Genomic DNA, 16,744 nt, shown 5'->3' with positions numbered 1-16,744 from the left:
CCTCAACCTTTCCCGATGTCTTCCACCAACATTGTACCCAATCAGACATTGCAGCAAAGCTCATCCTCTTGCCACTCTCCCACTGTACCAACAAGCGACCTATCCAACATATGGAACCATTCCACTATAGGCCTCCCTTGTTTTGAGTAAAATTGATAAAAATTTGAGTAAGAGTGGAGGGAATTCATTTTGATATGAGCTTTTCAAGTAAAGGAGTGAAGAGGGTTTTGGGAGTTTTTGACTCAAATTTGAATTTGATATATTCAAGATGTACATATCCAGTATTCTTGCGCTTGAGAGAGAGAAAGAGGGTTTGTTTGTATTTGAAAAAATCGAGGTATTCCAACCAAGAAGATAACAATTACCTAAAGCAGCAGATCTAAGAAGACACCCAAACAGGCGATTATTATTTTTATATATATATCTCTCTCCTATCCAACACCCATTGCAATTATAATTCCCATAAACCAACAATGTTTACTGAATCAGATACCCATTTATGCAGAACTACAAGAAAATAAAATAAAAATAAAGATAAAAAAACTAACCTACGATCGTCGTCGCGGAAGTTCTTTGGCTACCGTTGCTAGACAGAAGTACCACTCAACTCCAAGGGAGAAGAAGAAATAAATCGAAGGGGCGAGAGACAGAAAGTGTGAAACAGAGAGATTTTCATTCATACACAGATACAAATGCACAGAGAGAGAGAGAGAGAGAGAGTGTGTGTTGAAGATTTCTGTTTCTGTTTTTATTTTATTAAAAAAAATGTGAAAACTAAAATTTATATGACATATTGCTCTTTTTTTTCTTTTTTTTTTCAAAGAAATAATTCAAAAAAAATTAAAAATGAAACTTGTTTTCAGAGAGTGTTTTTACTATATCCATCCCTCCTCCTTCACATTTAATTGCCACCCATAGTGACAGAGTGTTTTGTTCAATTTCTACTTATAGCATGTATAATTAATTTAAAAAGTTGAATTTTTTACTTAGAGTTTTTTATTAATAAGTCTCATTTAGGGTTGTTCTAACCCAATAAGTCCACTAAGAAAAACTATAACATAATTAGTCTCATGTATTCATACTTTTATTCCACAAGGTCTTTTTTTTTTCTGATTTATATTGTTTGTTAGACTATTATACTCTTATGTTTATTGTTGATATGTATTACAGAAAAAAAAAGATATACACATTTCATTTTTGTTGCTACCTCTATTTTGGTAATTACCATTATTTACGTTTTTCTTTTTGATCAGTTTCATTCACATTTGTGGTATTGTTTCATTGTACTAGGGTTTCAAAACTCTCTATTTGGTAGGATTTAGAAACTCTAATTTACATATGGTGATGAAATAATATTATGTTTCTCCATTATTGTGGTGAAACTTTGTGTTCCTTTATTGTTACATTGTGTTCGAAGTTCTATATTCGTCTATTGTTACTCTGTATTCGAAACTCTATATTTCTGTATTGTTGTAAATCAAAGATCTATTTATGTCTAGTCATTTTTGTTATAAACATATTCTTCAAAGGTGGGTTTGGTTTGATTTAGATTGGTCGCCTGGTGAAATTGTATAGATTGTTAATGATAGTAATAATGATGAAAATGATGATGAAGGTGAGGATGTGGGTGATATTTTTTTTGTTTCTAGAGTGATTGAGTTTTTTTTTTGAATTTTTAATTCTATAGCTGTCATTGTTTCTATTTTTTTGTCAATCAGTGTGAATGCTTACATTTCGCATTGTTTGAAAGTCTGAGAAATAAGTGTTGGAATATAGATATGGACATAATTATATATTTTACAAGATATGAATGTCCACATATTATTGGTTATTTGTTACTATACTTGTTATTTAAACAATCATTTTTGTTACCATTAAACAAATGAAATAGTAAATTTTTTTTCTTTCAATTTTGTTTCATGTTGTAGTGTGAATGTTCACATTGGTATAAATTTAGTTTTTCTAAGGTTAGTTGTATGTTAATTGTAAATTGTAAACATTTACATTGTATTTTGGTATGATTTTTTTTTTTTTGAAGTTTTTTCTAAAATTAGTTGTATTTTATTGTTTTTTTTTACTATGCTTGCTGGTTGAACAGTCAAAATAGTCGATTTTGATTTTTTTTTTTCAGTTTTATCTTATGTTTTCTCATTGTAGTGTGAATATTCACATTGGTATGAGTTTATTTATTTATTTATTTTTAAAGCTAGTTGTATATTAATTGTAAATTGTGAACATTCACATTATATTTTGGTATAAATTTTGTTTTTTCGAAAGTTAATTGTATGTTTGTTGTTTTTGTTACTATACTTATTAGTTGAACAATCATTTTTGTTACCATTGAATAATTGAAATAGTCAATTTTCACTTTTTTATTTTTATTTTTAATTTTGTTTTATATTTTCACGTTGCACTATAAATGTTTACATTAGTATGAGTTATTTTTTTAAGTCTAGTCGTATGTTAATTATAAATTGTGAATATTCACATTATATTTTGATATGAATTTTATTTTTTCAAAGGTTAGTTGTATGTTTGTTGTTTATTATGAACATTCACATTGTACTTTAGTATGTGTTTTGTTTTTCAAAAGTTAGTTGTATGTTAGTTGTTTACTGTAAACATTCACATTGTATTTTAATTTTTATTCAAATTTTTTGTTTCGTTATTTTTTAAATTTTCAAATTATAAAAAGGTTCAAAGTCCATAATTTGAGAGTTTCTCCATGAAATGCGAGAGAGATTTTCACTTTAGAATAAGGAAGAACTTTTCTCCATGGAATAAGGGAAAAATTTTCTCCATAAATGAGGACTATTGTTATGTATTAGTTTCAAAATTGAAACATGTGAAAAAAATTAGAAAGAATAATTTGGTCATATTACATTAAATATGACTTAATCAAATACTCAAAAAGAATATGGCTTAGATGAAGTAAAACACTTAGAAAGAGAATTTATCAAAAAAATGACCCACTTAAAAATTGGGAAATAAAACTTTTAGTTTTTAATTTTTAATTATCAACTTTTAACTTAAAAAAATATTACACCAAACAAAAATGTGAGATTACTTCATATAAGAGTTACAAAATATTAACGCTCTCTTTGTTTTCATGAAAAATATTTATTTAAAAAAATGTTTTTATATGTGTTCGAATGATTGTATTAATGATAAGGGTGAATGTGGAAGCGAAGGTAGTAAGGGTGGTGTAGTCATAGGGTGGCGAAAGTAGTGGTAGCAACGGTGGTGACGATTTCATAAATTTGTAATATGTTTTTTAAATTACCACTTAATGTTAATTTTCCCCTAGTAAAACCTTAGTTTGAAAATATTTTTTACTTTTACAAAAATAAAAATAAAATTCCAGTCAAATAAACTGTATTGTAATGATTTAAATTGTTCATCTTATCGATTCTTACAAGGTCAGCCCAACCCCTAATAAGGCCTAAAGCAGAATCTCAATATGCAATCTTTTTAAGCACATGTCTTTTTCCACTTGTTTTAATACATTTTTATTTGTTAAATTATACCTCGAGATTCATGTGTCTCAATATTATCACATGACCTAAGGATGCATTGAGTCCCTGTGTTATATAATTAATTTAATAATTGTAATAAGATGATTTTAACATATTTGTTTTGAAATGTGGACAATATACCTGTTGTCCATTTTCCAAAAATAAATGCAAAAAACATTTATGTTTCGTTTGTTTCAATGTAAAATATTTAAATGAGCGGAAAGAGCGGAAGAATAGGATAAACAAGCAAAGAATGGAAATAACTTGAAATAAATAACCTTGAAATAAGGCTTTAATTTAAAACTTACAATTGATTACTGAAAGCAACTGGTAACTTCAAAATACATAACTTCAAAATAACTGAATTTTGAATATAAAATACAACTGAGAAGGTGAAAGGTGTGTATTCTCAATTCTTGAAAATCCTACCTTCTATCTGATTGAAGAAGATTATTTATAGGAGAAGGAGATGACTATGAGGTTTGTGAGCCAATGTGACTGGAAAGTAGGAGGCATATGGGCGTTGTCTGCTGAATCGGTGACTGATTGAGAGCTGTCTACTTTAACTTGTCTTTTTTTGTGAATAGTAAATAGTGACTTTTTTCACTATTCATTTACTTTCGGTGGAGAGATGTGACTGCAAGATTGACTGAAAGGGAATCAATATATATATATATATATATATATATATCAACAGTTTTTCTCAAAGTAGGAGTAGTGATTGAAGTTGATGTATATATGGAATCCAATGATTGTTCTTAGGCATATGAGTCCTGAACTTCTTGGAATTGTGGATCATATGGATCATGACTTGTGGAGGCTTCGAATGAGGCTGAACCATCAGAAGCATAGTCTTCATCTTGTGACTTGTCTTGGGCCAATAATAATTTTGCATTCTGGATGAGTTCTTCATTGTTGGTCTTTGACTTGGGTTTTGCTTTAGGCTTGGACTTGGATGACTTGGATTTGGAAGGTTCAGAACTTGTCGCTGGGCTTCCAAGCCTGATTGTGGTGAGAGGAAGTGGGCTTCCTTGAGTGACTGAAGCAGTTGGGTTCTGCTGAGTAGATTTGATCATTGCTGGAGTAGGAGCATGAATATTGACTGAAAATTCCTATTGGACTTGATCAATAATGTGATGGGTTTTGAATGCATCCCACCATTTGACAGAATGCTGCCAAGTGACTATATTGTCTGAAAGACTGTATTGCCATTTAAATATCCAGAGGACTTTGTATTTGGACATAAAATGGAGTAAAATGGGGAACTGACTCTTGTGTTGACTTAATTTGTAAACTAAAGAGAAATAAGTGACTTGTTCCATTATATCAGAAGGGATTATTTCTGTGGATGGCACCATGTTGAGACCACCATCTCATAAACCAAGAAGAGAATTCGAACTTGAATTTATGATCAAAAGAGAAAAACCAAGAATGAATGAATGACTCATTTTGATGCAGGAGGATTCTGAACCATGCATCAATGTAATCATAATAACTGTATTGTATCTTATGATTTGGAAGATCTCGCAGTAAATAAGGTTGACCCCATTCTTCAAGGGATACAATATTGTGTATGTATACGGAATGGTAGATAATTTTACTGACATTAACTCTATCATAAATAGGTTTAATGACTATGGATTTGTGATGAAAGAAGATATCTTTATAAAAAGTAATTGACTTGTCTGGATGAGAGGGAATGAAATGCCATCCAGAAGGGAAATACATTTTAACTAAGTCAATGACATTGTGACTGTTTTTGTGGACTGGTTCTTTGTAAAAAAAGATTGGATGACTGAGGTTTAAGAACATAATCTGTCCTTGGGGTTGATCTGTATGGATAATTAGGAGGCATGGGAGCAATTGACTAACACATAAAGGGGTCTGAAGCCAGAACTGAAGTGTAACTAGGCTTAAGAATATTACCAAGAATTTGGTATCTATTGACTAGATCAATTGGGGAGCAACAAGAGGTTGACTGGTTGGTACGATGACAAGAGATTTTGTAGAGGGTTTGTGGCTTGACATCTGTAAAATAGAAATAGAATAGCATCCACTAAGGATATCTAAGACTTTCAACATGGAAGTGAAGAAGATTGGTGTAATGGGCAATTAAATTGCGTTGACTCCTAATCTGAAGGAATTGGAGATAAGGATCCTGGTCAATTGTCTTTAAATGGGATATTTTAAAAGCATAACAACGAATTAGTTTGCGATATTTGATAACTTGTAACTTGTGGGTGGAAATATAAGGAGTAGGAATGACACTAGCCTCCCTATAAAAATTCTCGGGTAAGGAAATCAACAATAGAATTTTGACTACCAAGAATATATTCAATATCAAAATTAAAAATACTTTAAATAGATTGTCAATGGGCAAAAATATGCTTACTAGCAATATTTTGAACATCTTTTTCTAAAACATATTTAGCACTTTTACAATCAACACGTATTCAAAAATTTTGATTTAAAATATCATCTTGAAATTTACTAATACATAAGACAATGGATAAAATTTCTTTTTTAATAGTACTATAATTTTTTTGTGCTTTGTTCCGAACACTAGAATGGAAATGAACAATTTGTTCAGATGATTTGGGAGAGAGTCGTAGGAGAATACCACCATAACCAATGTCAGAGGCATCTGTTTAAATAATTTTGAATGAATTTTCAGTAGGAATACCAAGACATGGCAAAGTTTTGACATATTTTTTGATTGTTGCACAATAGCAGTATGATTGGGAGACCAAGGAGGAGGATTATCCTTCAATCGATCAAAGAGGGGTTGATAGGTTTTTCTAAGGTCTTGATAGAATTCAACAATATAGTTAAGAGAACCTAAGAATCATTGTAACTGGGTTTTATCTAAGATTTCATCAAGAAACTTAGAAGCTAATTCGATAGATCTGCTAATTGGAAAAATAGTACTTTGGTATATGTCATAACTTGAAAATCTGACTTTGGTTTGAAATAACATAATTTTAGGTGTAGAGATGACTAAGCCATTATGTTTAATAATGTGGAGAAAGATCTAAAGATGTTTCCAATGTTCTTCAATGGACTTGGAAAAAAATAAGAATATCGTCTATGTAAACAATAGAAAATTGACTAAAGGAATTAAATAATTCATTCATAATATTTTGGAATTCACTAGGTGCATTTTTTAACCCAAAAAACATTACATTCCATTCATAATGACCAAAAGGTGTAGTAAAAACAGTTTTATATCTATCATTAGGGTGAATTTGTATTTGCCAACATCCACTTTTGAAATCAAATTTACTAAAGATGACGGCTTGGCCAAGTCTTTTTATTAAGTCTTTTTTATTGGGGATTGGATATCTTATCCATTCTAAAACTTTGTTTAATGATTTATAATTAATAACTAATTGTGGAACACTACGTTCAAGTTCAACATTTTTATTAACATAAAAAGTAAGGCAAGACCAAGGTGACTTACTTTTACAAATGATATTATTTTTTAATAATTCATTAATTTCTTTTTTACATATTTCTACCAATTCATTATTCATTTGAATTGATCTAGATTTAGTAGGAATTAGACGTTCATTAAAATTTTTAATATAAGGTAAAGGAACTACATGTTTTTTTCCTATGTCAAAAAGCGTAGGGTAGAGTAGAGCAAACTATAGTTTCTAAGTTTTGTTTAAATTGTTCAATTTTTGAAACAAGAATTGGATTAGTTAACTGGGATTCAACCCGTTTATATTTCACTTCTTTTTTGAGAAATTTGAGTTGTTTGGTTAATTGATTAATAGATTGAGATATGGAACATTCTTTTAATTGATTTAATTCTTTTATTTCAGGAGGAGTTAAAAATTTAAAAGTTACTGTTTGACCAACGGCTTGTGTTGTTATACCATAATTAGTAGTGGTAAATGGATATAATAAAAAAATAAATGGAGTTCCTAAAATGACTTATCGGTCATGTTCCATACTAAAACAAATGATGTTTTGAAACAGACATTGTTTTGACAAATATGTACCTTGGGTAATTTATATTTAATATGCATTGGACTTCCATTAGCAGGACTTAGTTGTTCACTAGTTTTATGATAATATTTCGTAGGGATTAAGTCTTCTTGAATACAATTTAAATCAGCACCCGTATCAACGAGGGCCATGACTTCAATTTCAAAATCATTAATAACTAGTTTGACTTTCGAATGTCATTTTTGAATATTTATTCGATTGAATATGTTTAATCGAGTATTGTCTTGATTATCATTGTCACTATAAGATTTGGTGGATTTATTATCAAAGATGACGCAATTTGGATTATGAGTAGAACTAGATTCATCGGAGGAGGTGTCTTTACTATTTTGAAAATCATTTAGACTTAAGTATGGCAATTTCTTCTTCTAATGATTTATCCTTATTTTTTAGTTCTTTAATAGTTGTTTTAATTTGATAATTTCATTTTGTAAATTTTGTAAAGTTATTTCTTTATGTTTATCTTTTCAGAATCTTTCTACAGTAGTGGTTAAACTAATGATGGGTTTATCTTGATGAGGTTTATTGTCTCCATTGATTAATAATGATTTTAATTTATTGGTATATTTTCTTTTTAATTCAAGATTCTCTAATTTACTAATTAATTCAATTAATGAATCTTCTTTTTGTTGTGATTTACTAGGAACAATGACTTGTTTATAGCAAGTATCGTTACATCCTAATTCAATTTGATTATTATCGGTATCAGCAAGTATCGTTATAGTAAGTAGAACTTGATGGGTTATTATCATTTGAAGATTTACTAGAAGTATGAGAAGATTGGCTATTATTTAGGTTAAATATTTCAAATATTTGACTTTGGTGTTTTTCAGTAATTTATAGTTGATTAAGCTTATCCTTAAGTTTATCTTTGACTTTACATTTATTAGAATAATGACCATTTTTACCACAATTGTAACAAGTAACAACTTGGGTGGATTGCGACTTCTTAGAGTGTTTAGTTTTCTTGTGATATTTCTTTTTAAGTTTAGCATAATATTTATCAAGTGATTTAGAAGGTGAATATTTTTTACGGTATTTGGTATGTGTTTTATGTGAAGATGTAGGTTTATTATGTTTGCAACGTGATGGCATGACAGGAGGTAGACCATACTGTTCGCAAAAGTTACCTAATTCATATTTAGCTTTATGTTTATCCCTAGCAGCTTTCTGACTGAGTTTCATGTCGATACACATTTTTAATCCTTCTTTTTAAATGGTACTAATTATATCACCATAGGTTAAATTATCATATTCAATGATACCAGTAGGTTGACTAAGGACATCTCTAAGTTTGTGAGCAAAAAGATTAAGTAAGCCATAAATAAATTTTTCTTTCCAAAATGATTTAGTACAATCATCTCTAAGCATAACTCGTGAAGTAAAGACATCTTTATACTACCTAAAATCACTAAGTGTGGGGCAAGCAAAATTACTAAGTTGATCATGGATTCGTGAATGAACATTAGTAGGTGTTCCGATAAAATGTTTAATGATAGTAAATATTAAAGTATTAATCCCATCTGGTTTACTCATACCTATTTCTTCATCAAAGATAAGGAATTCATTTTCATCTACTTGGATGGCATGTTGAATAGTTTCGCGCATATCATTAGTAAGATATTTGTCCCACCAAGATTTAACCATTCCAGTAAAACCAGAGGTAAGTAGAGAGACAATCTTAGGTTGGGTATAATCAGGCCAATTACGAAGATAGCTATTTGCTACCATAGACGTGTGATTTAATTTTTGAACAATTTGATTTTCACTAAGTCCATCAATATTCCATTTTTACAATTTTTTAGCAGAAACAAAAAATTGATTAGTGATATTAGTTTCTTCAAATTGAAGATCAGGTGGTGTCGGTCGGGTGTACCAATTTTTAGTAACAGTAGGGTTAACTTTTGGATGTACTAGTCGATTGAGATTAGTAGGTTGAAATTGTTGTTCTAATTGACTAATTTCATGATTAGTAGCTGTAAATATGCCGGACTCAGGGTCAATATTTAAAGATAGTTGTTGAGTTAATATAGTGATTCATTTGTCCTTGGAAGGGGTAGATAATTTGGTAAATAATTATTCAGTGGCGTCAACTATATTAGTATCATGGGTGACTAAACTTAATCTATTCCTAGTGCTAGGAAGGTTAATAAGTGGTTTCTGCAGAGTTTTACTAGTAGATGTATGGCTATTTGAATAATCATCAAAAGTAGTCTCAATTTTATCTAACTGTTTACCAATAGTTTTTAAACATTGATTTGTACAATTATTTTGTTCAATAACTTTTTTAATTCAAATTCATCACCAAGTATTTTAAAAGAAGAAGATGACTAGAATAAACGGTAGTATTCGTGGAAGTTTTCCATTTGGTTTTTGTAATAGTATTTATTTTTTGATAATAATTTTCCAGATAATCAAAGAAATTGACTTCAGTACCTAATTCATGCATAAATTTACCCCATTTCCTAGTGATTTTGGATTGTTGTTGCTCATTATAATTAGTCTGACAAGTGTGTCGGTTTAATTTATTATCTTTAAACTTAAATTCAGCATGGAATTTATTAAGATTGGGCGTAAATGGTTTACTAATGGTTAATAATTGAGGATTAACAGGAGGAATGACTTCAAAATCAGTTTGAGTGGGTGAATCTTGAGATGTGGTAACTTCATCATGGAGATATGTTTGTGTTGAATAAACGGGTTTACTAATCTAAGATGTAGAGGAATTATCTATGCCTTTTAACTTACTTTCATTAGTGTGTGAAGGTTGACTAATGTGAAGTTTTTTGTCTCTTCAAGTAAATAAAGGAGTACTAAAAATTTCATCGTCATCAATGGGGATACTGAAGATACTATGACGAGAGGATTGACTACAAGTTAGGCGATTAAAACGGATATGGACTGAACCATCATCATATTGTCGAATTTGTTGGACATTATTTCTACTAGATTGGTATGGGTGAGAATAATTTTCATTGATTGTAACCCAACTATGACGAAGAGTTACTTTTTTTCCAACAAATAGTTGTAGGGACTTCGATATTTGTTTCATTAGTACTACCATGCATGAGTAAGGTTTTGTCTTTCGGACTCTTAAATAAGGCATGAACATTAAGATTGGTCTTTATACATTTATAATATATCCAATATATTAAAGCAATAGAATGTGCACCACCAAGCATATTAGTAAATACACCAGAAATTTAGGTATTTAATGTTAAAGCTTTTAATATGTGAGGATCTCGGAGACTAAAAGTAAAATCAAGAAAGCAATTAAAATGGATTGGACCTTTATGAAGACCAGATTCCATCATACCCATTAAACTATCATAATAATTGATAAATCGAGCATCTCATAAACATAACAAAACAAAAGAATTACATCATTGAGTCGTTAATGGTTTGACTACTACTTGAATTAAGCCTATATGAATAAAATTATGACCAATGGATAGATGTTTTCTGATTGATTCTTTAGTTCATACTTGACATGTTTCTTGAATTTTTGTTAAAGCATAAACTTGTTCAACAGTTTTTACATGTAAATCTATGTTAAAAGATGACTTTAAAAAACTGATTTTATAAATTTCTTTAATTGGTATTTTTGGGATATTCCAACTTAAATTGATTTTTAAATCTTGAAATTCATGTTCTTCTTCGTTTATTACTGTATCCGGTATGGGAGCTCAGGTTGTCAATCTAGAGTTGACTGAACAATTACTTCTGAATAATCGACTCATGGTTCTAAATTCCATAAATGGTTTCAAGACAATCTAAATTCTTTGATGACTTATCATAGTTTCACATACTATGTGTTCGCTCATACCCTTTTTGGAAACCCTTATATCCTTCTTACTAGCAGAGTGAAAAATTAGTGATAAGTTGGGAAGAATAAAGAAGATGTGAAACAATTTACAGAAATAGAATAAAGAAGATACAAACAGAACAACTAATCAATTAGCATGACCACAACTTGGCTCTGATACCATTTATAGAATTTAGAACCATGAATCGATTATTCAGAAATAATTTTTCAGTCAGTTCTAGATCTACAACCTTAGCTCCCATACTGGATACAATAATAAACAAAGAAGAACATGAATTTCAAAATTTAAAAATCAATTTAAGTTGGAATATCCCAAAGATACCAATTAAAGAAATTTATAAAACCAAATTTTTAAAGTCATCTTTTAACATAGATTTACATGTAAAAACTATTGAACAAGTTTGTAAAATATTTTACACCTATAAATATTCTTTATGTAAATTGATTTTGTACACACACACAAAAACACACACACACACACACACAAAAAAAATAAAAAACTTTATTTTTCAGTATTTAATTGACACTTGAAAAAAAAAAAAAAAATTACTCTATGGGTAGAAACCAATAAAAATCTACCCTTTCACTTTTGAAAAGTTCAATGTGTTGGAATAGCCAGGTTGAAAGTGAATTTCTAAAAATTGACTTACCAAATCTTTAGTGACAAATTATTTTGGAGACTATGACCAAAAATAGTTTTCTTAAAAACATATTTTACTTGCTCCTTATTTATTCAACTGAACAATAAGAAATATGCCAATTATTTAAAACAAAAGACATTTTCCGTCAAATAAAAAAATAAGAATATATATAATATTTTCTTTATACAATTTATTTTCTTTCTTTTTGGCAACCAAGAGATATTTAGCTAGTACCACACACGTGGGAGTTTAAATTCAGTACAATACTATGTCACCATTAACTAATAATAAAACAATTAGGAGTCAACTCACTATTTAAATATAATTAAAAATTCAATAACTATAACACGTGCCTAACCTAATGCATCGAAAACTCTTTAAATAAATTACCAAATATTATGTTCAATTGATAGAATAATTATAATCAAATATCACATTATGTATAATTAAATAATTTTTTTAATTATAATTAAAATAATAACATAATTAATATCATAATATATCATAACTAATAACATAATAAATTACAATCAAAGACATAAAAATTGTAATAAAAAATTGCATACAATTGAATTTCCCATTAAGTTGTGATATTACTTGAATTTTGATTGGTACCAAGTGGGGCCAGTAACAACACCCCCCCTCTTGTCTCTTTCTATTTTTTATTTGGTCAAGCAAGACGGCTCCACGTGAACAGCAACAACAAATTCAACAGAAGGAAGAAAAATGAGATTTCACACATCAAAACGAGTAAATGCCCCCCACCTGGATCACTGAAACCCCCAATTGAATTTCAGCATTACAAATCCCCAATTTTCAAACTCACTACTCACCTTTGATCACAAACTCAGTTCACAGTTCAGACCACCACTATTATTTTCTCATCTTCCTCCTCCCTTCAAACCCAACCAACCAAAGGCTACTCCTCTGCAACAAAACACATTTAAAAAAAAAAATGGCTGACAGTGCAGTGTTGCATCTACTAGCCAACTTCACACCCTTCCTCCAACAAGAGGCCAATTTGTTGACTGGAGTTCGAGATGAGATCCAATACATCAGAGATGAATTTGAGTGCATGACAGCTTGCCTCAAAGTTGCCGATGCTATGGAAAAGAACAACCCCGAACTCAAAGTATGGGTCAAGCAAGTCCGAGAAGCTGCGTACGACATTGGAGATGTTCTTGAGTTGTTCATGCCATCTTGAATAGATGCAAGGGATTGCCACTTGCAATTGTGGCAATTAGTGGTCTTTTTTTATCAACAAAGGATAAGAGCAGTGTGGATGAGTGGAATAAGATCTACCACAGCTTTGGTGCAGAACTAGAAGGAAATGACAGACTCCTAAGCATGAAGAAAATATTGTCCCTCAGTTACCTTGATTTACCCTATTATCTGAAGTTTTGCTTTCTCTATCTAAGTGTTTGTCCGGAGGACTGTTTCATTGACCATTGGAGATTGATTCAATTATGGTTGGCAGAAGGATTTGTAGAAATGGAAGTAGGAATGACGGTAGAAGAAGTTGCTGAGGGCTACCTCAATGAGCTAATCAATAGAAGCTTAGTTCAAGTGGCAGAGATGAGATCAGATGGAAGGATCAAAACGTATCGCATCCACGACCTCTGGCATGAAATTATTGTTTCCAAGTCAGGAGAGCAAAACATTGTGGCAATAGCTGGTGAACAAAGAAGAGTGTGGCCTGAAAAGGTGAGGCACTTATCAATCCACAATCATTTGGAAAATACACAACAAAGCAAGTGTTTCACTCAACTTCGTTCTTTGTTTATGTTCAATGCAACAGATTCAATGTCCATGTTCCCCATGCTTGCATCATCAAATGATGGTCTACAGTTGCTAACTGTGCTAAACTTGAAAGGTGCCTTGTTGGAGACATTCCCAAATGAAGTTTTGGAACTAATTCAACTCAGGTATGTAAGTTTGAGGGGAACCAATGTAAAAGTAATTCCAAAGTCGATTGGAAAGCTCCAAAACCTGGAAACATTGGACCTTAATGCTGTGTTTGGTTGGAAGATTTGGGGAGGTATTTGGAAAGGAAAAGGGAAAAGGTGTGTGAAACTAGGTGAAATATAAGTATATTTTATTCACATTTCACCTAACTTTTCCCTTTCCCTTTCCAAATCCCTCCTCAAATCCTCCAACCAAACACAGCGTAAAGATACGTATGTCACTGAGTTGCCTGATGACATCCTCAAGCTCCAACAACTTCGCCATATCTTGTTGTATCGCTACAAACAAGATCTTGTTCCTTCCATTTGTTTTCAACACCATTGTGGATTCAAAGCCCCGACGGAAATAGGAAGTTTGTCATCCTTACAGAAACTTTGTTCTATTGAAACAAACCATGATAATGAAACCATTTTACTAGGAGAGGTAGGGAAGTTAACTCAACTGAGGAAATTACGCTTTGAAAAACAGAGAAATGAAGATGGGAGGGTGTTATGCTCGTCCCTTGAGAAGCTTAGTAACCTTCGTTCATTAGTTGTTCGTGCAGTAGGAGAAGACGAGATCATTGATCTAGATTCTCTTTCTTCAACTCCTCAACTTCTTTGAACGCTCTACCTAGTAGGAAGTTTACATAAGGTACCGCATTGGATACCTTCATTGCACAATTGGTAAGAGTAATTTTAGCATGGAGTAAGTTGAAGGATGTTGATCCACTAGAATCCCTTCAAGGTTTGCCCAATTTGGTTGAACTTCAACTTCGTCGGACATACGAAGGGAAAGGATTGTGTTTCAAGGCTGGTGGATTTCAAAGACTTGTGAGATTAGGACTTGCTGGATTAAAAAGATTGAGATGGGTGAAAGTGGAGGCTGGCTCGATGCCTCATCTTGAAGAGTTATTTATCTGTGAATGTAAATTGGTAGAGGAGTTACCCTATGGCATTGAACATCAAACCAGCCTTAAATCTCTTTATTTTGTTGATATGTCTTATGGATTGAGTTTAAGCCTGGACATAAACTTAGAAGGTGGGAATTATTGGAAAATTGCACACATTCTAGAAGTTTGGATTGGGGACACAATATCTGGCTCTATGCAAGGAACTTATCTATAGCGAGAGAGGAGTCTAACCATATTGGAAACCACTATATTTAGAATGCGTATTATGTATTTATTTATTTTCACATGCTCTTAGTACTTGACTTCTTGTATTCATATTGATATCAAATTTTTGCCTTTTTTTTCTTCTCCTTTTCATTTTTTTCAGTAGATCGAGAGCTTGTTATTTGACCTCCTAATTTTGATCCTAGAGAGTTGGTAACTTCACAAGTTTTTAAATTGGGATTGTAAATCTTAGGGTTAGTTTGGTGAGATTTTTATATTATTTTATTTATTTTGCTTTAGCTTTAAATTTTTTGAAAATTGAAATAAAAAAACTGTTTGCTAATTGTTCACTTTTAAAAAAAATGGCTACAGTTCTCAAAAATTGAGGAAATAAGAAAAATGTGGTTTTACTTATTTTCAAAACAAGTTTCATTCCTTCTTACCTCCCTCACCCTTCCATCCTCTGGCCAACGTCTCCTCTCCTACAACCACCTCCGACAACTCCCCCATTTGGTAACTTACTATACTTGTTTTGATTTTGGAAAATGATATACAAGTTTTCTAAACTCGTTTTCTATATTTAGTACCATATAAAATAGATGATTGGTTAATGATTAGAGGGAATATGAGATGGCAGCTACCACATTTTTTCTTCAAACCTTATTCAATCAAGCCAATAATTGTGATTTTTTTTTTAGTTGAATTTCTCTCAAGTTCATGCCCAAGGGGCCCATCACGAGTCCATTTCAATGATTCGAACAATTCTGTAAGACCATCAATGTATATTATCCGTGAAAAAAATTTAATCAATATAATAATCGTAACATTTTTATTTTATTACATTACGTTTGGTGAGGTGGTTCTAGACATGTTTGTATTGGACAATTTTTTTTTTTTTTTTTTTTTTATTGGCACTGAGGTATCCAGATCAAAGCCCTACAAATCACCAGGGGTGCATAGACCCTTGGCAAGGAGTTTCTTGCAAGTGTATCACGGTCAATGCAAGGGTTTTCTCCCACTCTAATGACCCTAAGGAATTGTTAGCATTTAAGAGATTTCGATCCTTGAACCTTGGAGGGAGCACAACCCCAAGACCTAAGGCCTTGCCACCAGGCCAACCCCTTGGGATTAACTTCTTGGCTATTTTTTAAATCAATTTTTCTCCAATCTTGATGGAGATTGTATATAATGAATGAGGTCTATTTTCATGACTCATTGATGGACCTCATTCTTTATGTACAACTGCTTTTTTATCTTGGTATCAAATTTCATTATCAGACCATCTTTTAAATGTCTTTTCTATTTGATCTCTTTATTCTTCTTCTAACAATAATGGTATTGCACAGAAAAGTATAAACAAAAGCGTATGAAAAAAATGAATTTGTGTTGTGTTTTGTTCATTTTTAAGTGTGCATATTTGTGTGTGTATTTTTTTTCTCGTGCACGTAGCATTGCTCTTATGTCTAACACTTTTACATAGAACCTTGTAAACGAGTCAAGTTGAACTTAGTAAATAAGTTGTGCAAGTTTGACTTGAAAACTTAATGAACTTGGCTTGTTTATATTTCGAGTCGATCTCAAACTAAATTTAATCAAATGAATCATGAGGCGAAAAACAAAAAATGATTTAATGCTTTTGAAACAGAATTTCAACCAGTCCCATTCACCAGTAAGGCTAATACCAACA

The 16,744-nt window shown here is 31.2% G+C and overlaps 1 protein-coding gene across 1 annotated transcript; it reads left to right on the top strand.

Moving 5' to 3' along the window:
* Positions 1-12,951: 12,951 nt before the first annotated feature.
* On the top strand, positions 12,952-15,067 carry LOC145796370 (disease resistance protein Pik-2-like). The gene is made up of 3 exons (XM_082881461.1): positions 12,952-13,157; positions 13,205-14,016; positions 14,643-15,067. The coding sequence occupies exons 1-3, from the start codon at positions 12,952-12,954 to the stop codon at positions 15,065-15,067; spliced, it is 1,443 nt and encodes a 480-aa protein (XP_082737587.1).
* Positions 15,068-16,744: the final 1,677 nt, after the last annotated feature.

Source organism: Camellia sinensis, chromosome 7 (genome assembly GCF_055761805.1).
Source record: "Camellia sinensis isolate YWXY chromosome 7, ASM5576180v1, whole genome shotgun sequence".
In the NCBI taxonomy this organism is placed as follows: Eukaryota; Viridiplantae; Streptophyta; class Magnoliopsida; order Ericales; family Theaceae; genus Camellia; species Camellia sinensis.
Note: the sequence above shows the minus strand (reverse complement) of the source record. Positions and strands in the feature narration are given on the sequence as shown.